This window comes from Epinephelus fuscoguttatus, linkage group LG10 (assembly GCF_011397635.1).
Source record: "Epinephelus fuscoguttatus linkage group LG10, E.fuscoguttatus.final_Chr_v1".
NCBI classification, from domain to species: Eukaryota; Metazoa; Chordata; class Actinopteri; order Perciformes; family Serranidae; genus Epinephelus; species Epinephelus fuscoguttatus.
Window position 1 is genome coordinate 32726122 of NC_064761.1, and position 22482 is coordinate 32748603.

At 43.6% G+C, this 22482-nt stretch overlaps 1 protein-coding gene across 1 annotated transcript in view; it reads right to left on the reverse strand.

The window, feature by feature from the left end:
* fgf22 (fibroblast growth factor 22) overlaps positions 1 to 21693 on the reverse strand; it is a 34526-nt gene extending 12833 nt beyond the window's left edge. Inside the window, exon 1 of the mRNA XM_049588972.1 lies at positions 21145 to 21693. Coding sequence (XP_049444929.1) covers positions 21145 to 21517 — 373 coding nt within the window. The 5' untranslated portion in view covers positions 21518 to 21693. The remainder of the gene's footprint in view (positions 1 to 21144) is intronic.
* Between the last annotated feature and the right edge of the window lie 789 nt (positions 21694 to 22482).

Here is a 22482-nt window from a genome sequence, read left to right on the forward strand (position 1 = left end):
CTTTCACAAAGACGATGATTAAGTCTCATGATTTTTAAGGCCTTACACCAAACAACTTTTCAAGTGATTTCACCGTCACAGACAAATTTTGATGATATGAATATTGATAAAATATGTTGATGCCAAATTGACAAGAATGCTGTAGACATATGATGTTTTTTGTCTTGTTATTCTTGAGTTATGTCTTTTTGCGGACATGTAAGGGATTGTTAATGCGTCATTTTTCCTAAAGAGAGTCTGCTGTAATGTGTTCCACCAGGAGCAGGATGGGAAATAACCCTCAAAAGGAATATAGGTGTAGTCTTGTAAAGAGTGATCCTATAAGATCCTCCCTTTTTGTAACATCTGATAGTGTGTGACCAAAAGCTGACATTGTCTTAAGATGTCAGATGGTCTCAGACTTAAGTATTTTCAAAGTCTTTCAAAGCCTTCTAGTGTAGGCCTATGGTAGGCATTAAAAGTTGGAGATGTATCACAACACACAGATGCAAAACATATATACAAAAACACTCAAACTGAATCAAAGACAAGAGTAAACATGATCCTCCTTGTGAACCAAGACTTCAGTGGCTGACTGAGTCTGCCCTGGTAAAGTATACTTTATCAACCAAACTTTTGACCCCTGGGATAAATCCACCATGTGCAGACAGTCCTTGATTAGACGTTGGTGTGGAATTCCCTAAATGGCTATTTCCAGTACTGAGGGGGACGGTATGAGTTTAACCCGTTCAGATCCCCTGTCTATTCCAATGGCCATAACGTTTCTGTCTGATTACTGTCATCAGACTCTGCCCAAGTGCACAGACTTATTTGGTGAGTTGTCTGTAAGCCAATCATGGTGTTCTACATCATTTCGAGTGGACTGCAGTAGAGCCACGCCCCCTTTTCTAACAATGGTAAGTGCTCTATCATAGGCAACTGGACTTGATTGTGTTTCTTGAAGACGTTTTGCCTCTCATCCAAGAAGCTTCCTCAGTTCTTAATGACAGGTATGAAGTTGCAGACTTTAAACCCTGTGTGGGTGGGAACCCTTGCAGAGTCGTAGGGGTCACATGTGAGCGCCTAGCTTCAGAGTCGTCAAGGTCACAATGTGAGTCGTTGACCCACCTGGCCACCATGTGAGTTGTGAGTATATGTAGGATAACCATGATTATTGCTGGCCCTCATGGGTCCCCACCTGGTGGCTGTGGCCAAGAAAGCCCACCCCCGCGCCCACCCCCTCCTTTATGGGCAACCCTGACCAAGTTGCATTTCCTCTCCTGCAGCCACACACAGCAGCCAGCCTTTGACATTAGGCTTGTTTGAGATGAGACAGGCCTGCGCAGATTCAATCACCAGTGGTGGCCGGTTAGATTTGTGCCTGACTTCATCCCAACTTTCTCCGACGTCACACAAAAGTAGACAGAAACAACCTCATGGGATCGAGGTGGCCGCAATGGCAGTTCATTTAAAATGGGGGTTTAACCATGAACCTAAATTACAGATCGCCTTTATTGCATTTATATAGGGTACTGTGTCATAATTTAACAGTTGGAGACTGCGAACAAACTGATATATGGGTCTGATAACATTTATAATAAATAAGCGTCAGATCTAACAGGATGTGAGCGTTTGTGTGACTTCCTGTACAGACTGAAGGCTGTTGGATACTGTCAGGGAAACTCAGCGGCTTGTTGTCACCGCCTCCTGCTGCAGCCGCCTGCTCTCGCCCACTTTCTTGGCGAGGCGCAGTTTATCTCAAACGACTTGACTTGGGTCCTCACCAGGATGATGTCACTGTAAAGGACATCTCTAACTTGGTGGTCAGCTGCCAGCTTTTTATACAAACCTGTATTCCAAAACATCAACAGTGATGCTGAACAGAGACTTGGTGTTTTGAGTGCAACAGACTAATGAATATAGGGACTTTTGCCCACACCCCAATGAGCGATGTCAGAGCAGGTGTTTTACATCTGCTTTTAAAGGCCAGACTACCTGCTTTGACTGATTGGAGTGCCATGATGATTTTCTGCCCTGTATCTTAAACAGCATTATAAATTAGGTCTTCTTTGATCCCCATTTTCAGTTTTAATACAGCTTCTAGGATGTTTCAGGCCCATCTGAAACATTCTGGGTAAGGCCAGGGGATGATACTTTATGCTCTTTACTCTGAAGTTTACTCTGAGGAAGGTTAGACTTTATTATTTTAGTTAAAGTTGAGGGTTTGCTCAGGATTTCCCTTTCATTAATGTAAAAACACCCTGGCTGAGTCACTGTCCATAATGTTTCACACACATAGTGATGAAATTATGACATTTATTTTTGTTTGAATAAGTGTGATCAGGCTCAAAATACATATGATGCAATGCTGTTACTTGTTTTAATTGAGCAACCAGTTCTGGACAGCAATATAAAAATTTACAGTCTCTTTAAAAGGAGCTCTGACGGCCACTCTGAGAGCTCTACTGTTCCAGCAGAGATTCGTATTTTGGTATGTGTGTGTATGTATGTGTGTCTCACGTGCAATTTTATGTGTGTTTGTGAGCGGCCCTCTGTTGCAGAGCAGAGCAGCTGTCGGGCAACAGGCAGCTTCTCCCTCCCTCACGACAAACTGTACCTGTCTTTCTCTCCTTCCTCCTGTCTCCCATCTGCCAGCTAGCCTTTCACTGCCCGTCTGTCCCTCACTTCTCCTCTGTCGGACTTGCACCTCTTAGGTCTCTCTGTCTCAGTCTGGTTCTCTCCCTGCCTGGGTCACCCCTCTTCTCCCTCCCTCCCTCCCTACCAGCCTGTCTGCAGCGGGTCTCCGGACATGCATCATACCTATTAACTCTCACAAGACTGGGATGATTTATTCATCCCTTACCGACAGCTATGAGATATGTCTGCCGTGAGCTGAGCCGGGCTGGACTGGTCGCACACAAATACGCAAAATATCCAGTCTGCAGTTACAAATATCAAATTTTCATCACTTTTTTTGCAATAAAAGCAAGAGTAAAACAACCTACGAAGGATAAAAACAAGAAATGAAATGAACTGAACAGCCCTCGCTCTCATCACCCACCACGTTTGTCAAAGCAGCACATTCAAGCCAACATGCCAAGTAATTCAGTACCTCAAATGAGCTCAGACTGTCTGGAGGTCTGAACAGTGTTTCTCTTGCCTAATTTAGCTCTGAATTCCTGGACAGTTAGGGATCCTTCAACTCGACTCATGTTTGATCAAACAGAATTTATAAAGCACATAATTAAAATAACAGCAAAGGAAATAAGAAACAGGATTATTTTTGCACCTTTCTTTTTTTCTGCACACACTTGAACTTTTGCAGATCTAAACACACTGTCACTCTCTAATTCACTCTGTACACACGGTGTGCATGTGTGCTGACATTTAAATATGACTGCGTACAATCAATGTCCTCTATACCTTGAGGAAGTAGGACGCAGGAAAGGCTGTTCTGCATGTGTTGTGTATTTTTGTGAGTGAAGTCCCTCGCATGCGGCCCGCCCTGTCAAGGAAACAAGGACGATGGATAGAAAAGACAGGAAGAAAGGAGAGAAAAGACTGGCAGAGGGCTGGTCTTCCCTGCCCACATATCACTTGCTGTTCCTGCATTCCATTAAAATCTCTGGGGGGACGAGAGTCAAGATGAGACTGATAAGATTATTTTCCTCCTGTCTTTTTAATCTCAGTCCATATTCAGTGGCCAGTGCCTTTTGTTCAGCAATGGTTTTATTGTTATCATCGTTATCCTTATTATCATTAGTTTTGCTATTAAAAGAATACTTCCCCCGCAAAATGACTATTTGAATAGCAATTACTCACCATGTGTTACCTTGGATTCAGGAAGAAAACATTTTTCTCGCGTGCCTCCTCAGAAAAAAGATATGAATATGAATGAATTTATGAATATTCTTCATAAATTGAAGTCACTGGGGACCACATTTACCAAAAGCAAAACTTAATCAAAACATCTGTTAACAAACAATCACAACTTGTGCAGTAAAATCCAAGTCTCATTTATCCAGTGGAGTGCTTTAGTGCTGCCCCCTAGTTGACTGAATGTTAGTCGACCAGAAAGGTCATTAGTCGGCAAGATTTCATTTGGTCGCTTAACAAACAAATGTGAAACTATTAGGAACTGTGCCTTGTCAAAATAAATGGAAACCTATATGATTGGACCATGTGGGAGTTTAATTTGAAAGGACAGACACAGGAAGTGGCCACGCTCAGCAGTAGCAAGTATTCTTAGTACCTAGCAAACACATGCATGTTCGCTTAAATATTACAATATGAAATACTTCCACCTATGAGTAGCACGTGCGTTAAGCTTGCGCATTCAGCCGTCAGGCTTGGACAGGCCATTGGGCAATTCTGGCACATGCCAGATGGGCTAGCCAACCTTGTGTGCCGCATGGCCACCACCAACAATGCTGTATAACAAAATTGCTGCCTACAGTCCACTTGATGTTGGAAAAGCCTTTCTGATTAGGGATCACATGGTCCTTAGACTGTCAGCAGAGTACCTATACTGTAAGGTATAAGCAGTGGTACCAGCCATCATCACCTTCCCCCACACCTTCAAGTGAATCGGTCCATCATGTGATGTCAGAGGTCAAGAAGAAAATAAATAAGATCAAGACAGAGTGGAGTAAGTTGAATGAAAATACAACCTAGAAGAATAAAGGAGCTAAAAAACAATTCGTTGAGCAGTAAAGGTCAGAGACAAAAGCAAAAAAGTACTTGAGGCTGATGCTCCAAAGTGTTTCTAACATTAGCAGCAGTTACAACTATAAAAAATACTCTGTTTGTGGCACCAAGTAAAGCGGAGGAAAGAGTAGCAATGGCTACTGTGGGCAACGATGGGGCTGGTCTCAAGGAAAATTGCCAGACAATCATTTTGTTCCCAGTCTGATCCTGTTGGCTATGCATGAGACTACCTGTACAGATGTCTTTGGAATTTGTAATGTTTTAGCGAAAATGCTTGTGTGTGGGAAGTACTGAGCAAACAACTGGATAAATGAGACTTGGATTATACTACACAAATTGAGAGTTTGTAAAGGATGCTTAGATATAGTTTAGCTGTTAAACGCTGTCGTTGTTTACTTCAATTCATGGAGAATGTTCACCTTCTTTTGGATTCTCACTATGGAGGCATGAGAGAAAAACAAAATTTTTCTCAGAAATTCAAGGTAACATGCGGTAATTGTTATACAAATGGTCATTTTGTGGATCAAGTATTCCTTTAACTATGTTAAAGCATGTTAAGGCATGTACTAATGATTTCAGAAAATCTGTGCTGTTCACCAATTTTTCGTGCAGGTTGCTTTTGGAAGGAACGTCTTCCATTCTAACACCTGACAGTTGTCAGGTGACGTCTCGTCATGGAAAAAGCTTTGCCTTAACTTAAAGTCAAACCATTCCATCTTTATTTCTGCTCCTCTTGCAATCTGCAGTACAAGGGATATCAATCTTTTCTGATATCGAATGAGCAAATGTCATGAAGCAGTACCTTAGCACAAATTACAAAAGGAAATCTGGAAACAATTTGAAGTGCACTCTCTCAGAGTTGTGTGCAGGCTGGTCTTCGGCCAGTTCCCCCCGCCTGCCAGACTGAGCCACTGAGGGAGGTGTAAAGCAGAGACAATCTTCTTCTCTACAAGCCGAGCCCGGGTTTTTTTCAGCCTGTGAACAAGCCACATGGTGGTGATCTGCTGAAAGCTGACTCCCTTACTCCCTCGGCCCCAGCCCCGGCCGCAAGGGGTGACATTCTCTCACACACAATCCAGAGGCCGGTCCTCTTTCAGGACTCGCACTCGGCCCTGTTACCCCCACCCTTTCATACGGTGCTGCTGGGAGAAGTACTCCAGGGATTAGCCCAGCCAGGTCTTTCAAAGGCCATTAGAGCAAATTACAGGTATCCTGTTACCAGTGCGCTGGGACAGGCCAGGTGAGGGGCGCAGAGGCCAGGCGGGAGAGCAGGGGTCAGCTTGGGACAAAAAGACAAGGCCACCCTGGGCCCCACTCTATCGGAGTGTCTCCCTGGCTCCACAAACTGGTAGGCCTGCATCTATGAATGGCTCACTTGATGGGACCTCAGAGACATTGTCTCACCACCGTAACTTTAGCCTTTTTTTTCTCAGTACCCCTCCACCCACCCCCACGACTCACTCTCCCCACCCTGGTTTTCTCGTCTTTCGATTGATGTGGGCACGGCTTTGCCCAGATAACCGATCACACAAAACAGCTATAAAACATGAGCAAAATTCAATAAAATACGACACAGGGCTGTTTCATATCGACCGTGGTATTGAGAGAATGAGCTGCTGCAGACACTCAGTTATGTCGTCTCATGGCTACGCTATCAGTATGTGCCACATAAAAAACTTTGCCTTGGGCCAAAGATTTGAATTACATTAACCATTTCTATTTAAAACCTAAATTTAAATTGTAATGGCAACCACACAACCATTAATGTGTGTTCTGTCAATGTATCAGTATGGTGCAGGCATCATGAGACTGATGCTGCTGATAACGCTGTGGAGATGGCCATAGGGAGTTCCGCATCCTGCCATTTTCTCTACTCGCACACGCTCTCGCCCGCACACACATGCCTCTTGGCCACTTGGGCCGGCCGCACTCACACAAATACACACACGCATGCCTCACCCAATCCCGACTGGTGGATGACAATCTAGTGGAGGAGTTGCGGAAGTGTTTCATTAGCCAATTACCGCTGGTAGATAAAGCCCGCGTTCCCACAGTCCACAAGGCCGGGGGTCAAATGTGACCAATTACCCTCCATCTCCTCACAGGACAGATTAGGCTGTCTGATTTATCCCCAGACGGACTGACCCAGTACTCCAGAATCACCACCCACGTCTGGATATATCTGTGTATGTGTGCAGAGAGGCGGCTGTGTGTCTTTGAGCAGTTTCAATTTTCAAAATTGCTGCTTATACACAGCTGAAGCGATACAAACGGATGCTTAATGTATGTACAAAAACAAAACTTTGGTTAAAAAAATCAGGTCAAAGATTGCAGCAGTAGTTGGATCTCTTCTACCACACACACACACACACACACACACACACACATATACACACTTCCCATCATCTAACAGTGATTAGTGTATCTGCATGTCCTGTCAACATGCACCCCATGGTAGTTATACCACTGAACACTAACTTCCTCAGACATGCTAAGCTGTGATTGTATGTAATGGAACATCAGTCAGTTCATTAGGGACCTCCAGGATGCTGAATCAGAGGGGAAAAGACCCTCCGCTGATCAAACCCCAAATTTACAAGCACAGTGGGGGCAAGCCAGCCAGAAAAGGTAACACTAGAGGACAACCTGAGGGATTGGGCGGGTGGTGGGGTGGAGGGCTGGTGTAGTGAGGCTGAGGGATAGCAGAGGTGAAAAAGGTTAACGAAGCCCACGGTTTGCTCGTCTGCGTCTCTGTGGTACTGAGGGGCCGCTGTCTTACCGACCAAGAGGCCTTTTCTTTAATCAAGGAGGGCAAACTGCCTCCAAATCATGCATCACATCCGTAACAAGCGAACAGCAGGCTATCAAAGGCTTCACAGATAGTTACGAACAGATCTCCCTGCCGAGAGCTTTGTGACTCACGGCTCCTGCAGTTTCCTGCGCTTTGGTACCTTGGGAGGGGCAGCTGGGGATGGCGGGATTCACATTAGACTGAGGTCATTCTCCTGTGCCACTAAATTGCAGTAAACTGGTGTCTTCCATCTGTGGCTGGTTTGGTTGGCTGTCCAGACCAGCCTCAGCCACCCTGAGTGGAAACATAATCAGGACCAAACAAAGGCCTTGTTTACAGTTTCCTACCTTCATCTTCTCTGGTAGTTATTGAAGAGCATCTGCATCTGAGCCAAACTAGCATTCCCTGACAGTTTTAACCACAGTGAATCTGTGTCTACACTGGCAAATACTCTTATACTTTTAGATTAGATTAGAGTAAGCCGAGTGAGCCACTTGTAGTGCCTTCCTCTCAAGCACAATGGGCTCAGATATCTCTTAGGTGATGATTTTGCAGGCTGACTAACTGAATTTGTCAAACTGCCTAGTTGCCAGAAGAAAATGTTGGCATTATATGTTTCAAACCGTGAATACATTACAGTTGCATGTTTCATATGTATCATATCAATTTTTCTAAAGTGACGTAATATATGAGTTGACTGCAGATCAATTCAGATGACCGCTCAATACCAACAGACGACAAAACTGGTTGTGTGTTTGTGAGTCGTTGCTGTGTTTCCAACAATTGTTTTGGCTCCAAACTTGACGACAAGCATCTGTTTTTGCAGAGACATCGCTGCTTTTCCTGCTGCGATTGTACTTAACCACATGGGTTGTTAAAATGTAGTTTCAACATATTTGCTACATAATGACATGGAAATGTAACGTATCAGTGGTTTTCGGAAACGCTCAGTGCCAACGTTTTTTCTGGTGGTTGGGTTGTGTTGAAATATTCACTCATGTTGCATTCATAACATACAACGTTATCGTGAGTGTGATTTTCTGACTTGTATAGATAGCATTCACGTTAAACTCTGGGTGGTAATCACATCTGCGAAACGTTTTTCTGTATGTTTCTGACAGTGGCTGGAAACCAACTAAAAATGGCCGCGTCATGTCTCTTACAGTTGGCTTTTAAATGTATTTAAACCTGAATTTTGTGGATATTGAGAAATATTGTCAATGCACATCACTTTTAAGGCCCAGACAGACAGAGCACATTATAGCAGCCCTGGGCGGCTTTTGTAATTGTTTTTAATGAGAGTTTTACTCACTGGTTTTGCGTTGCTGAGTGTCTCACGTTTTTGCTCTATGCGCTTTGTGTTTTTGCAGGAGTGCCCTAAATGCCCTGAATCCAAAAAAAAAGTGCCCAATTTCATTAGCATTTCATCCTATTGTCCAGTTGGATTAATTCAGAGGCGGGCCTTGTGTGGTAGCAATTGACAGCAAGTTATGGCGTACATGGATTGTGTGAAGCTTATGTTAGCTCACTCTCAGTGTTGCCCTAGGTAAGCTGCAAGACGTAGGTAAGCTGTCCCCAACTCTAAAGTAAGCTTTGAACTGACCATCATCCAGGTGAAGCTCCTGGACCAGCCGGTAGTATTCCCTGTGATTTTTCCTCTTTCTGGGGGTCTCATATACCCACAGGGGATCATGTCATATTTCACTTTGGCCTGAGACTTTTTAATCATAAGGTGTGCATTACTAATTGGAGGTGTGATGATTGGGAAAAAGTTGGCAAGTAGGAGGCTGGGCAGGTCTAATAAACTATCCAGTCGCATTATAGAAAATGTAGGATGCTGTGATTTTGGAGCTTGACCAAAACTTAGATATTTCAGCCTCTGCCGCTTCAAATCTGACCATTCCTCGTTGAATCTGTCTCTTGTGACTCCCTCCCTGTATGTTTTCTGTTATTCTCAGAACTTTGTCTACCATGTTAGCTCCATCTTTCTTGGACACCATTAAACAAACAGAATACAGGTTTTTTTGTCAGTAGTTCTGTATTCAGCAGCAGTCTGAAAACCCACTGAATCTGAGTTGGAGAATACTGCCGACTAAAAGTGTGTGCATGTGCAGCTCAGGTGTGCAGCAGGGTTCCAGTGAGTGAGCACCAGGACACAGAATATTCTCTGTGGCCTGAGCCTGCCCCATATTTACATTATTAAAATGAGATGGGCATACAGGGAGGTGACAGAAGGCACAAGAGTGAAATCAGGGCCCTGTCAGAGCTGTCACTTGCTCCACTGGCCAAAGGGCCCTGACCCCAATCCTATCCACTGCAGGGGAGGAGAGGGGGAAATGGAGACAGCAGGAGAAAGAGAGGGATGGTGATAGGTAAAAAGGGGCAGACGGACACAAATAAAGAATCAAGGTGAAAGATATGTGTATAGGAAAAAAATATATGAAGAGAAATGGGTACAGAGAGGCAGGAGGTTCACATCAAACCAGCTTCTACCTGTGCCAAGATGAGATGAAAAGCCGGTGTTTAACATGCACTTGAATATTTTTTCTGCAGGAAAACACTTTATAGCTGCAACCTTTGTTCTTGAGTCACTCAGAAATAGATAGAAATAGAAAAGGGGGGAAATTTTATAGATGAATGTGATGATAGTACACCCAATTTGTCATGCTCTGAGAAACTAAATACGCAAGATGAAATTTGTAGTAATGATTCAGCAAGACAGACGCTGCGTTCAAGGACAAAGATCCATACAGGAGTGGCCTGTACTGTGTATGGACTGCACTGTCCTGCTTCAGCTTTATCACTGCAATCCTCTGTGCCACCCTCTGTGATCTAATGAGGAACACGGCCTTCCAGATGGGAAGAACACCCGTGTGCACACAAGTTTGCACATTATGGCTTGCGCACAAACACACACACACACACACACACACACACACACACACACACACACACATGCTTCTGAATTGAGTGCAAGGTAAGGTCTGGTTCGTATTAGCCATTAGGGAGAGGAAACACACATCTTTTTCAGTTTAGGGTCCACTTCATGCTCCCACAATGGCACAAGTATAAACACAGGCACATGCTCTCTAAAAAGTACACACACATTCAAAAGAGTCCTGACACGATACTCACATCCTGCTCGTGGTCGTTTAGCGAAATGGCCTTAGAGATAAAAAGCAGGTACAGCTGAATGTGTGTAATGCGGTTCAGAGAAGACGCTTTATGGTCTCAACCTGTTGGTATGCACAGACCTGCGTCCAAGCAGCTGTTTTTAGCCTTCCACATTTGCATTAATTATTCTACTTTCAGGAAATGCATTTGCAACAGTTATTCAGTCCAGACAGAGACTTCCCCTGAATGTGGATGGTCTATCTTCAGATATGCACTATCTGCACTCCACTTCATGGACTGCAACAAATTGCAAACTAAATTTACTCTAGTCTCACACTGGGGCTTTAAGAGTGAAGTTCACAGAATTGCTATATGATCTTAACACTTCAAGCTGCAAATCCGTGGCACATATATACTATATAAAAGCCGTCACAGTCATTCATCATTTAAGCTCACAACCTCTTCAGTCTGATTTCCACATTCATGATCTTGTTCTGTCTGGTTAACTTTTTTTAGCCAAGTGAGCAGCATGGCTTTGCTACAGACTGAAATATCTAAAAAAAAAAAAATCTTTTGCATGGATTGTCATCACAGTTTGTGCAGAAATGTATGGGTCCCCTGAATCGATCCCCTGACTTTTCCAACCCAATTGCCAGAATAAATGTTGGCATTGTACGTTTCTGCAAACCACAGACAGGGGCTTAAATATAGACAGTGCAGGGAGTACAGTTGCACTGGGGCCCGTGGGGTGGAGGGCCCTGTGAAGGAGAGGGGGCCCTTGATTCAGATTGGTACCTTGAATAAAAACCCGCGTTCAAAGAGGATTGATTAAAAAAAAAAAAGGATGGTCCTAAATTAAAAACAGTGCCATTTGCTGTATATGTCCTCAAAAAGGCAAACCAATCTACGTCATGATTTACTTTTCCATTTTTATTTATTTGAAATAGTAGCTATCCAATACGAAATTTTATGCTTTTTCTATATAAGCTATAAAATCTATAAATAAACCATAAAAACTATTCAATTAAATGATTCATTTCTTACTTTCTTTGATATTTTTGTCAGATATGCAATGATGATTGCCAGGTAATATTATGTATGTTGATGTTGTTAAATGTCAAGTCTGTATTTGTGTCAACATAATACATGCACGATAGTATGCACTGGGGCCCGTCCTAAGTTCCTTACACCACTGACCACACACAGATACTTTACATTTATACGTTCCATATGTAGCTATATGTAATATCTGGTTCAGTTGCTAAAAATATGGCTGGAAATGTCCTGACCTCTTCTTAAAAAGTACCCACTCTTGTTGGTTTCAAATAGTGGCATGCTGCTTGGCAGCTGTCTCACCCAAGTGTCATGTCATCCACCATCACCTCCTCCTCTTTAACAGAGATTGAACAAATCCATAGTGTGCCAACATTTTATTCTGCTGTTTGAGCTGCTTTTCCTACAGTGTTTTTCTTCTAGTGCCATTTTTGTTTTTAATTGAAATATCTCGACAGATTGCTGTCAGACTTTGTATCTACATTTATAATGCCCAGAGGATGAATGCTAAGTTTAAGACGTTTTATATAGTACTACCGTTAAGGCAAAGTATTCACTTATTCTGTGAAATATCCCAGCTGGCCATTAACATCTTTAGACGCTGATGTTTGGCTGAATGTAGGTTGTGATGTCAGGTGACCAAAATTCTCTTTCAGAACAACTTGTAATGCCAACGTCAATTTAATGTAGAATACTGTTGTTATGAATATGAATATTGTTGGTTGCAAATTGTGTTGTTAAGTAATCAGAATACAACCAGCCAATCTTCCAAACAATATGGAATGACAACACTTAGTTGTAAGGTATGAAGAACAAAACCCAACATTTGCCATAATGTCATAATGTTAATATCCACACAAGATGAAATTCTAACTTCAGTAGACATTTAAAATGTTGGCAACTCAGTTTTCATCGCAACCAAAATTTAATGTCTTTCTGACGTCATATTGACATGAGGTGCCAGCCGATATCTTAGCATCTACCAGAAGGATTTGTATGAAAATTTTCGGAACACAATTCATGTTCCCCAGAGGTTTAATCCTAATGACATTGTTCATCCCCTGACTTTTTTTCTAGTGCCATAATCTGTTTACAGTGAGTATCACAGCCTCACACAGCAGCTGGCCTGGCTGTAGACTCTTGTGTAAAGTTGCTTTACAAACTCTTAACTCACAGGGAAATACATGACGAAATGTCTGCATGATAAGAAATGTTTGTTTGTTGCAGGCTTTCTGGTGCTGAGTGCGATCAGTTAAATATAAATATATGTTATTTCCAGTTAGTCAGCACCATTTCTCCACAGAGGTGTCGTGATTCAACAGAATTCCAGTCTCCTACACATTGCCAGGTGTTGTAAACTAGATTTTTATGACCCAGTTGCCTGACAGCGAGTCAATATTTAGCCACACAGATTGATGCGCAGGTTGTGGTCGCTCCGTTTGTGTGTGTCAGTTGTTTGTGGCTGAGATTAAAGTCTGCTGAAAGTCCACGGAGCTCCCATGCACGCCTGTGGCTGAAAGCTTCACAGGGGAAAAAAGGGTGTGGAGCCCCAGATTTACCTGAATGTCACCTATGAGAAAGACATGCTAGATTTTACTGCTTCTTATTGCTTCCTTTATAATTGTGAAGAAAAATCCTTCAGGGAGGGATATCTGTCCTCAGGGCAACAGGTGCTTTACATTCCTGCTATTATTGCTTCCTAGTCCCGGGCTCCTTGTGATTTTAGGTTAAATTTGAACACCTTTAAACTCCTGTAGCTTTAGCCAGTCAGCCGTAGCTGTATTTAGGGATGCCAAGTTGTTTTTTTCCCCCCGTCTACCAGGGGTTCTCTTTCAGCTTCTTTATTCCTGGGCCAGTGGTTAAACGCCTTCCAAGACATGATGTCTGGCTCAGTTCGAGCAGGGAGGTGAGAGGCTTTATTGGAAGGGTCAAAACAAAACCATTAATCTGTCTTGGTCTATCTAGGGTTGAGGCAAGACCTGTCTCCCTCGACTCAATGGGCTGATTACGTCAGCGCATATGTGTGTGTGCGTGTAGGGTCCGAGATGTGAGTGGCGGCTGCTCCTTGGTGAGAATTTCCTTTTGCGAATGATTTCAAACATGTGGTGCTGCATGAGTAAGACTAGCTGGCCGACTGTTCCCATCTGATCTAATTAATACTCATTTTACACCTTTCACAAAAAAGCACACAGTGTAATAACAGAGCTAATGTGTTCTCATTGAGGAAAAGGCCAAACTCTTTACCCCCATTTTAAAAACTTACTGCCTGGCTGTGACCATGTTCAATATTACATTGCCATGCAGTAATTAATACTGGCTCATTACGATGGTGTATTAAGCACCTAAATCATTGAGGGAGCAGCTTTTAGAAGGCAACAGATCGTCTGCTTATGGGAAGGAGACAGAAAATCAAAGTATAATGGTTATTTTTACTGGCCCGAATAATAATTAAAGGTCAAACCTAAACTTGCTCCATAACACTCTTTAATCATTTTCTGATGTTCACACTATTTCTTCCTTTGAGTATTTAGAAATGGATATACTTGAACCTATTCAGTGTCATTCTCTGATTTTAAAGAAGCTTTTCAGGACATCAGTGCAAACATCTTTTATCAATGCCTTTAAGATCCAAGTAGCTGGTTACTGGCACTGTGAAGTCTTCTCCTTTGTGTTCCCTTCACACCCACAGGATGTCCAGAGCTGTGGGATGCTATAAAGGAATTGGCTGCTGGAGCCAAAGTCAGACTCTATAAACCTGCTGATGAACCCAGTAAATCCCAGAGAGGAGCCGGAGCCAGACTGCTAAAGGTTGTTAGCTACTAATTGCTACATTTCTCGAGCCCATTCATGATATCAAACCCTGGTGGCATAAACCAGGGATCCTCGGCTAATTAGGGTGACACTGACACTCTTGTCCTGCGATGTTCCCAGGATGGTGATAGTGTGTGTGTGTGTGTGTGTGTGTGTGTGTTTGAGAGAGATTTAACATGAGTGTTCAACATGCATGCGTGTGCCAGTGATGTTTTATTTAGCTTTTGGCCTCTTAATACGAGGAACAGCTGACAAAGGGTCGATTTTCGTTTGTCTCCCACATGCTGAGGCCATGCACTGTCCTCATTGAGGGGATAATAAATGCATGATTCGTGGGATTTTACCCTCCTGTTGGCATCCAAAATGTCCACGAATCCCCTCTCAGTTGAGACGACTCAGAGGAAACCTTACATAATGCCTAATGAGCAACGGGAAACGCTCCAGCACTCCTTCTAGCCTTTAATTTCCACCTCAATACTGAGCAGAGCACGCCCCAGCCCTTCTCCTAGCCTCATTAACATGTGTATTCTCCCGATTCAAAACACCAAAGCACTTCCTTCGGCCAGGTGCTTCCCTCTTTAGCCCCTCCAGCCCCCGGTGCTGTTGATCCAGTCACACGTCCTCGTCTGAGCTCTACCAGAACTAATGGTGAGTCATGGTGGGGATGTAGAATGGCCAGAACAGAATAAACTTTCTTACACCTTTAAAATGGCAGACAGTGCGGAACAGACATTTTGTAATGTCTGTGACCTTGGCATATGTACGCCATTGTCCTTAAATTGCAGCCGAGATAACACATGAGCAGGTGATGGAGAATAGTGGTATTTTTAGTCTGATTTTATATTAATTGAAAAAAAGATGAGGGCTTTGTATGCATATATTATATCCAATTAAAATAGTTTTAAGTGTTTTCTGTTTTAGTATATTACGATGGTGAGTACTTAAGAGCTGGAGAATACTTAACTGTATATGACTGTTCATGAATGGTACATAATGGTACTATTTCCTGAGAATGAGGTATGACTGAAGCAGCATTTACGCCTACACTTACACCACCTTCTCGCCAAAATAAGCGCATGTATGCAGGTTTTTCAAACTAGGGAAAACCCATGAAAATATGGCGTTAGAGTGCTTCCCCACTGTCAGTAGACCAGAACCATGTACAGTGATCTGCAGACAAGCATGCCTTTCTGTGTTTTTTTCTTTTTTTCTTCTTTTTTTTCTCCTGGTGTGTCATGTCGGACATCACAACCCGTGTCCAGTCAGGATAGTAAACAGTAGAAAACAGCATGGAGGCCAGTGAAAATGTTAAGGTGGTTACTTCTTTTGTTATTTCTATTACTTATTCAGTCTTTCTCAAACTCAGTCCCAACTAAATTAGGATGATATTCAAGCTCTGTTTGGACGGAGACGGATGGTATTTTCTGGCAGCCCGTCATAGCGTGAAGCCGGGAAGAAGGCGAAAATTAATGCATCCACCCACCTGGGTGGATCACTGCTGATTGGAGCCAATCGTAGCTGGAGACAATGAATACCCATGACTACTGCAGAGTCATTTGACCCACAAGCGAATGCTGATTGTAAGATCGTAAGATGATAGCAGTGGGTTTTTTGCTCAGTGGTAAAGGGACAGTTCACCTCAAAATCAAAAATTCACATTTCCCCTCTTATCTGTAGTGCTATTTATCAGTCTCAAGTGTTGGAGATACCGGACGTAGAGATGTCTGCCTTCTCTCGAATATAATGTAACTAGATGGCACTTGCCTTGAGGTGCTCAAAGCCCCAGAAAATTGCATTGGAAAAACTCAACAGCAATGTCTCTTTCCAGAAATCATGACCTGGTTAATCAAGATAATCCACAGACCTTATCGTGAGCACTTTCGTGTAGGAACTGTTTTCTTTGTACACCCGCCAACCATATAACTGTGCAGAAGGAAGTGTGCATCTGCTGCTAGCACCACTGAGCTAGGTAACGTTTGAGTTCAGCTGAGGCAGATGCCATTAATGTTTACATCTCATACTGTCACAAGCCTCTCGTCCATGAGTGATATGATATGATATGATATGATATGATATGATATGGTTAGTGTTGTAGTCTGGTAGAAAAAAAATAGTTGACCTGATGGAAAGCGGTAGCTCGAAACGTCGTCATTTTACTCAATAAATTTAATACATACTTAATAAATTGCACTGAAGAGGAGCCCTGCAGTGTGCGAGCCTTTTCTTTGCCTGCTCAAAGAAAATAGTTCCCACATGATTTGTTCCCAACAAGGTCTGTGGATTGTCTTGAGTAACTGGGTCATGATTTTTAGAAAGAGACATTTCTGTTGAGCTTATCGAATGTATTTTTGTGGCACCTTGAGCACCACAAGCCGAGTGCCATCAAGTTCAATTATATTCGAGAGAAGGCAGATACCTTTATGGCTCATATCTGCAATACTCGGCAACTCACACCAAAACAATTTAAACTGATAAATAACTCTACAGGTAAGAAGAAAAATATGTGTTTCTGATATTGGGGTGAACTCTCCCTTTAAGTTCAGTTGACTCATGAATTAAACAAATCTTCAAATATGAGGAGATAAGATTAAAAAACACCCACACTTGAAATTCACATACCAGTGGTTTAACTCTTCATTACTGCCAACGCTGTCGAACTAGTCAAACCTTTCTGGTGGATTTAGTCATCTGTCTGCAGCACTCGTCCTGTCTTTTCCCATTTCAAATTCAAGTCAGTCTCTCCTTGGTGTGTGACAGTTTCCCCTGTCTAAAACAAGTTTGAATAATTTCCACAACATATTTCAGTAGGGTGGAAGATTTTCTTCCCATGGGTCCCATCCAAGTCAAATACACTCATGAACTAGGAAAACTCTCACATCAAACAGCAAGATGTTGCACACCAAGGGAAATTTGGTAAACACAACACACCCTGGCTGTGAGAGTTGTGCGGCTGTAGAGGCAGAATGGAGCTCGCCTGGCCGCAGTGACTTCTGCGATTATAGCACCGTGGCGAGGTGACCTTATTCCTAAGGGTGAACGGGCTGTCACTACCTGGAGGCTGCACAAGTGTTTGATGCCTTCAGCGACACACACCCAAAATTTAACAGCCCATCCTTTAAAATGAGGTGAAAAAATTAAACATTAAATTAAATATATGCAGTGCAGCATGCCAAAAAATACAGGTAAGAATTTGTACAACAAAACAGAACGATGGAGTTAAATAAAAAACAGACTTGTAATTAAAGCCATAAAATTTTAATTAGCATTCATTTATTATCTGAATTCGACTTTAGTGACTGTACATGCAGCATTCCCCCCCTGGACTCTACTCTCTAGTCCATACTACTGTACTTCATGATTTACATTGATTATGAAATGGTTGCTGGGCGTGCCCACGCAGCTGTTGTGCTGCAGCACTGTCTAATTAGCAGGCAATGACCGATGACCCAGGACAGGATATGATGCGTACCTGCCTTTGGAGCTTTTGTAAACATTTGGGTGTGTTTTTCCCCTCGATCATTTTCTGCTTTGCCATAGGTCAAAAGAAAAACATGTCGAGGCCCTCCCCTTCGCTCCCTCAAAGTTCTGTACTTTGTCTCTTCTCGTGGCTATTTCAACGAGTTATTTTTAGAAACTTTGATGATAGCTGTATGGAGTTGGATCTATATTTAGAGCGAGCAGTTTCACATGCGGATGATAGTCAAGTCTTGAATCTTATCTGATGTCTGTCTCTGATTTGATTAACAAATGTATTGAAGCTTATGGTAATCTTACAGTACAGAGTGCCTGATTCTACAGAACAGACATCATGAATTGACACCTGAAACTAAAGCGTTTGTGTGTGTTTGAGTGTATGCTTGTGTATGTTTCTGCATGTGTGCTCTCAAGGCAGGACATTTTTCTCAGGACACTTTGGAGATGGAGCTGATACACATTCAGCCTGATCTGTCTGTTGCAGATGGAAGTTTTGAATTTCATCACTCAGACAGCATTTAATCTCTTATCTGTCCTTTAATAGCACCTGATGAGGCCTTTTAAAGACTGCTGAACAATATTTGTGCGTGTAGCTAATTCCTCATGAACTAAAAAGCAAGACTGACAAACATACGCATCTATGTACCATTTGTGTTTTGTGATTTTCTCTATCTCCTGTCAGCCCTGTCCGGCTCTCTCATGTCTTTCTCCCTCTTGCCTCTTCCCTCAGCTGTTCCATGCCCCTGCTCCACTGGGATTGATACAATATTTTCCAACCTCAATTAGCAGAGAGCCTGTTGACTAATTCCAACTGTTTTTGCACCTGAGAGGGAGTTGGGAGTTGGGGCTGGAAAAACTGAGTGGGGTGGAGGTGAGGGCCGGGGCCTGGGTGTAGCAGGCAGAGCTGTCGGGGCAATATAGCTGTGTCGACAAGAGTGTAAGGGCAACACAGAGGACAGAGGAGGGGTCGGCCAGACTGCTGGGCAGCGCTCGGGGAAGCTGCATGCTAGGCTCAGCTAGTGTAGATTAATGTTGCACAAAGCAATGGAAGAATGTGGGAATTGTAAAACAGGCCAAAACAGAGCTGTGCCTCCAACAATGTGTATGTCTGCATTTGTCTGTGTGTGTGTGGGTGTGGGTGTGTGTGTGTGTGTGTGTGTGTGTGTGTGTGTGTGTGTGTGCTTGAGTGCAAAAATGTTTCAAACTTTTTTTTATTTCATATTAGATAAAAAAAAAAGATATGTCAAAAGTTAAGCTAACATCCTGAGAAGAAATGTGTCCTCTTTCTTGTGTGAGACTTTATGCCCATGTTGCACTCTGTGTCACCGCTCTTGTCATGAAATATGCACAACTTCCTGCTTGTCCTGCCACTCTAATCTATAGCATGGTCACCGTATCAGTATCAAGAAATTGTCTGGGTCAGGAGGCTTTAAGTCTGATTGAAAGCCTCCTTATGTGATGGCAGTAACGGTAGCCTCACACAGAAACAGAGTGAGACCTCAAAACGGCCTTAAACCAGATCTGCCCCATTGTGAGGCGCAACCACAGGCTGACCACAAAGTCTACATGACCGCTGGTTTGGCGCTGTGCTCAGCTCAGGGTGCAGGTACACACCCTCGCTCTGTGCGAGCGAGCAGATAGAATCGTTCTTTCCACCAAAGGAAATGAGAGGATGATGGCTAAAGTGTATGAGGACATTATATTTAAGAGGACTGCAGTTTTTCACAGAGAGCTACTGCAACCACATAAGCATTAATGACATGGCAAGAACAAGCATGGATTTCTAACTTATAACTTTTGCTGCTTTCCAAAGACTCTGAGCACTTGTTTCAATTCAAACTCCTTCATGTTGCCAGATTGGTATTGCTACCACTCTTCCAGCATGACCTCTGAAGTGTCAAATTCAAGCGCAGTTTGGGAGCAATATTTTATTATGGTAGCTGACATATATTACCACTAATATGAGAGAATAATGTCCCAACTTGGAGAAGCCCACAGGTCCAGATTTAACACAGTAATAATTCATCTCAACTTGAATTTCTACCAGTGTGTGTGGTTTTAAAAGATTCTGCCAGGTGACTAATCCCGACAGGTTAACAAATGTCATCCAGTCTGCAGCTTGGAGCTTATTGAAACAGTGGCAACAGACTGGCTGGCCTGTTGGCTGGACGCAGCAGCTGCTCCAGCCCCCGGTAGCCGTATGGAAAAACTCTGACTCACCCACTTGTATAAAAAGGCATTAACGACCAAATGCATAAATATTACCGTCAAAGGCATAAACGTCTCTAAGGGCTATCCAGTCAGTCAGTCAGCCTGTGACTAATGGAGGAGGAGGAGGTCAGATCACGACCAGACTCGGCTCATCTGACCTGGTCAGGCATCTGAAAGACGTCCATTGATGGACACGGTGAAGAGGCACGGCTGCTGTATGAGCAACCTCTACTCAGGTGTCTCTGAGCCACAGATACAGACTACACAATAACCTATCTGGGCCTTTCTGGAACTGCACCATTGCCCGCTGAACGTTGTCCTGCCTGAGAAGCTGCTAAGATTTATTATTGTGTGGTGCAACAGAGAGCCACAATCATATGAGACTCTGTAGAGGGATTTAAAGCTGTGTCCGTGAGTGCCAAAAAGTATGATGGCAAACAGTAAATTGTTCAACAAAGAAAGCACAAATACAAATGCAGATTGCATGAGGCTTTAAATTGAAGCTTTTTTTCTCAGCACTTTAAATCTGACGTCTGCTGTCTCATTATTTAAGACAAATCAAACCATGAACAAAATGCGTGCATCCGTGTTTGCATATGTCGGAAGAATGTGTTCTCATTTACACCTGCTACTTAAAACTGTAGCACGTTCGTCACAGTTTTGACAAGTTAATCCCCAGTGAAACTTTTTTTTTTCCAAGCCCAGTTTGCATTGCCAACTGATGCTCAATGTCTCTCCTCAAGTCAGCTTTCTTGTGCCGGCTTTCCCACGAGGAGTCTAAATCCACACTAGGGTATTCCCTTCTTACCTAGCAACGAGTCTCTCATGCTCCAAACACAACACAAATAGCTCAGCAGTGATAGAACCATAGGGTATCCCTATGAACTGCTATAAAAGTGAAAAGATAAGAGTCCAGCCATAAAAATAAAAAAAAAGAGAATGTCACAGGGCATCCTGTCCTCTCTTTGACACACATAGGAGCTACAGAACTTAGATGCACTTACTGTCTGCGTAGTTTTTCCGCCGAGTGCCGTCCACCTTGCCTGTTTTGTCAATGCAGAGGAAGAACTTGTTGGCGGAGTAAAGTCGCCGTAGTCGGACGTCGCCCTCTAGGTGATTGTAACTGCGAGTGTGCCTTTCCAACGTCCATGAACAGTTGATGCCACTCGCCAGCACCTGCAGGGGTTCATGTCCAACCCCAGGAGGACAGGCCCCTGTGGCGGTGCCAGCCGTGACCAGGAGCAGGGTGAAGCATGCCAGGCAAAGGGAGGCTGCGCTGGGTAAGGGGAGAGGTCGCCCGGCAGAGGCTGCGATAGTGGTGGTGCCAAGGGCAGGTTCAGGACGGAGATGAGCTACGGACGGCGTCCATCTGCACATGGTGGGTCAGACTCCCAAGGTGCACCTTGTGCAAGCTGTAGGCATGCTGATGATGGCGAGATGTCCCAATGGAGGGATGACAAGAGGGTGGGAGTCCTGAAGAGAGAAGGGTGGGAAATGGCACTCACAGCAGATCCTTTGGATGTCACAGATGACCAATCTCCACTTCAGGCTGACAGGAGGCCTTCCTACAGCAACAGGCTTGTCAAAGTTTCTCCAGTTGTCATCTTCAGTCTTGTTTTTGGTTCTATTTGTCCGATCCTTTCATGGAGTGCTGTAAATTTATGAATCCACCTCTGAAAGTTCCTCTTTAGTGTTGCTCCTGTTTGTTGTCCTCCTTGGACTGAGGTCTTCTTTCCCGTACCACAGATAAAGTCCTTGGCTGTATGAGGATGCGCATGTGTGTGTGTATTTGTGTTTGTCTGTGTGTATGGATAGGTGTGTTTCAGTGTGTTTAAGTATGTGTGTGTGCACCTTGCGATGCTCTACTCTTTCCAGCTGAATAGGAACAAGGTGCCTGTCTGAGCTGCTGACCCGTGGCTGAGAGGGAGTTGAATGAGGGTTGGTGACTGACTGTGTGCACGTATGTGTGTGTATGTGTGAGTGTGTGATACTGAAAGAGAGAAAGAGAGAGAGAGAGAGAAGGAGAGAGCGAGTATGGGAGGGAGAGAGCCGGTGTGTGTTTGCGACAGAGAGAGAGGCAGTGAGAGTGTGTCTGTGTGTGTCAGAGTGAGCGGCAGTCAGCGAGTGTGTGGCAGCTAGCACAGGGCAGTGAAGCAGTCAGTGAACGGCCTCACGCTCTGCTGTGTGCAGTCAGTCAGTCAGTCCTCTCTTCTGTGGAGGCACCGGCTGAGTTGTCCTGCATTTTATCCTGGGCAGGGCCAGCATCTAGGGGGTTGAAAGAGAGAGAGGTGGGGGGGTGGGGCCACCGCACTCATTCATAACCATTTCAAACAAATGAGAGA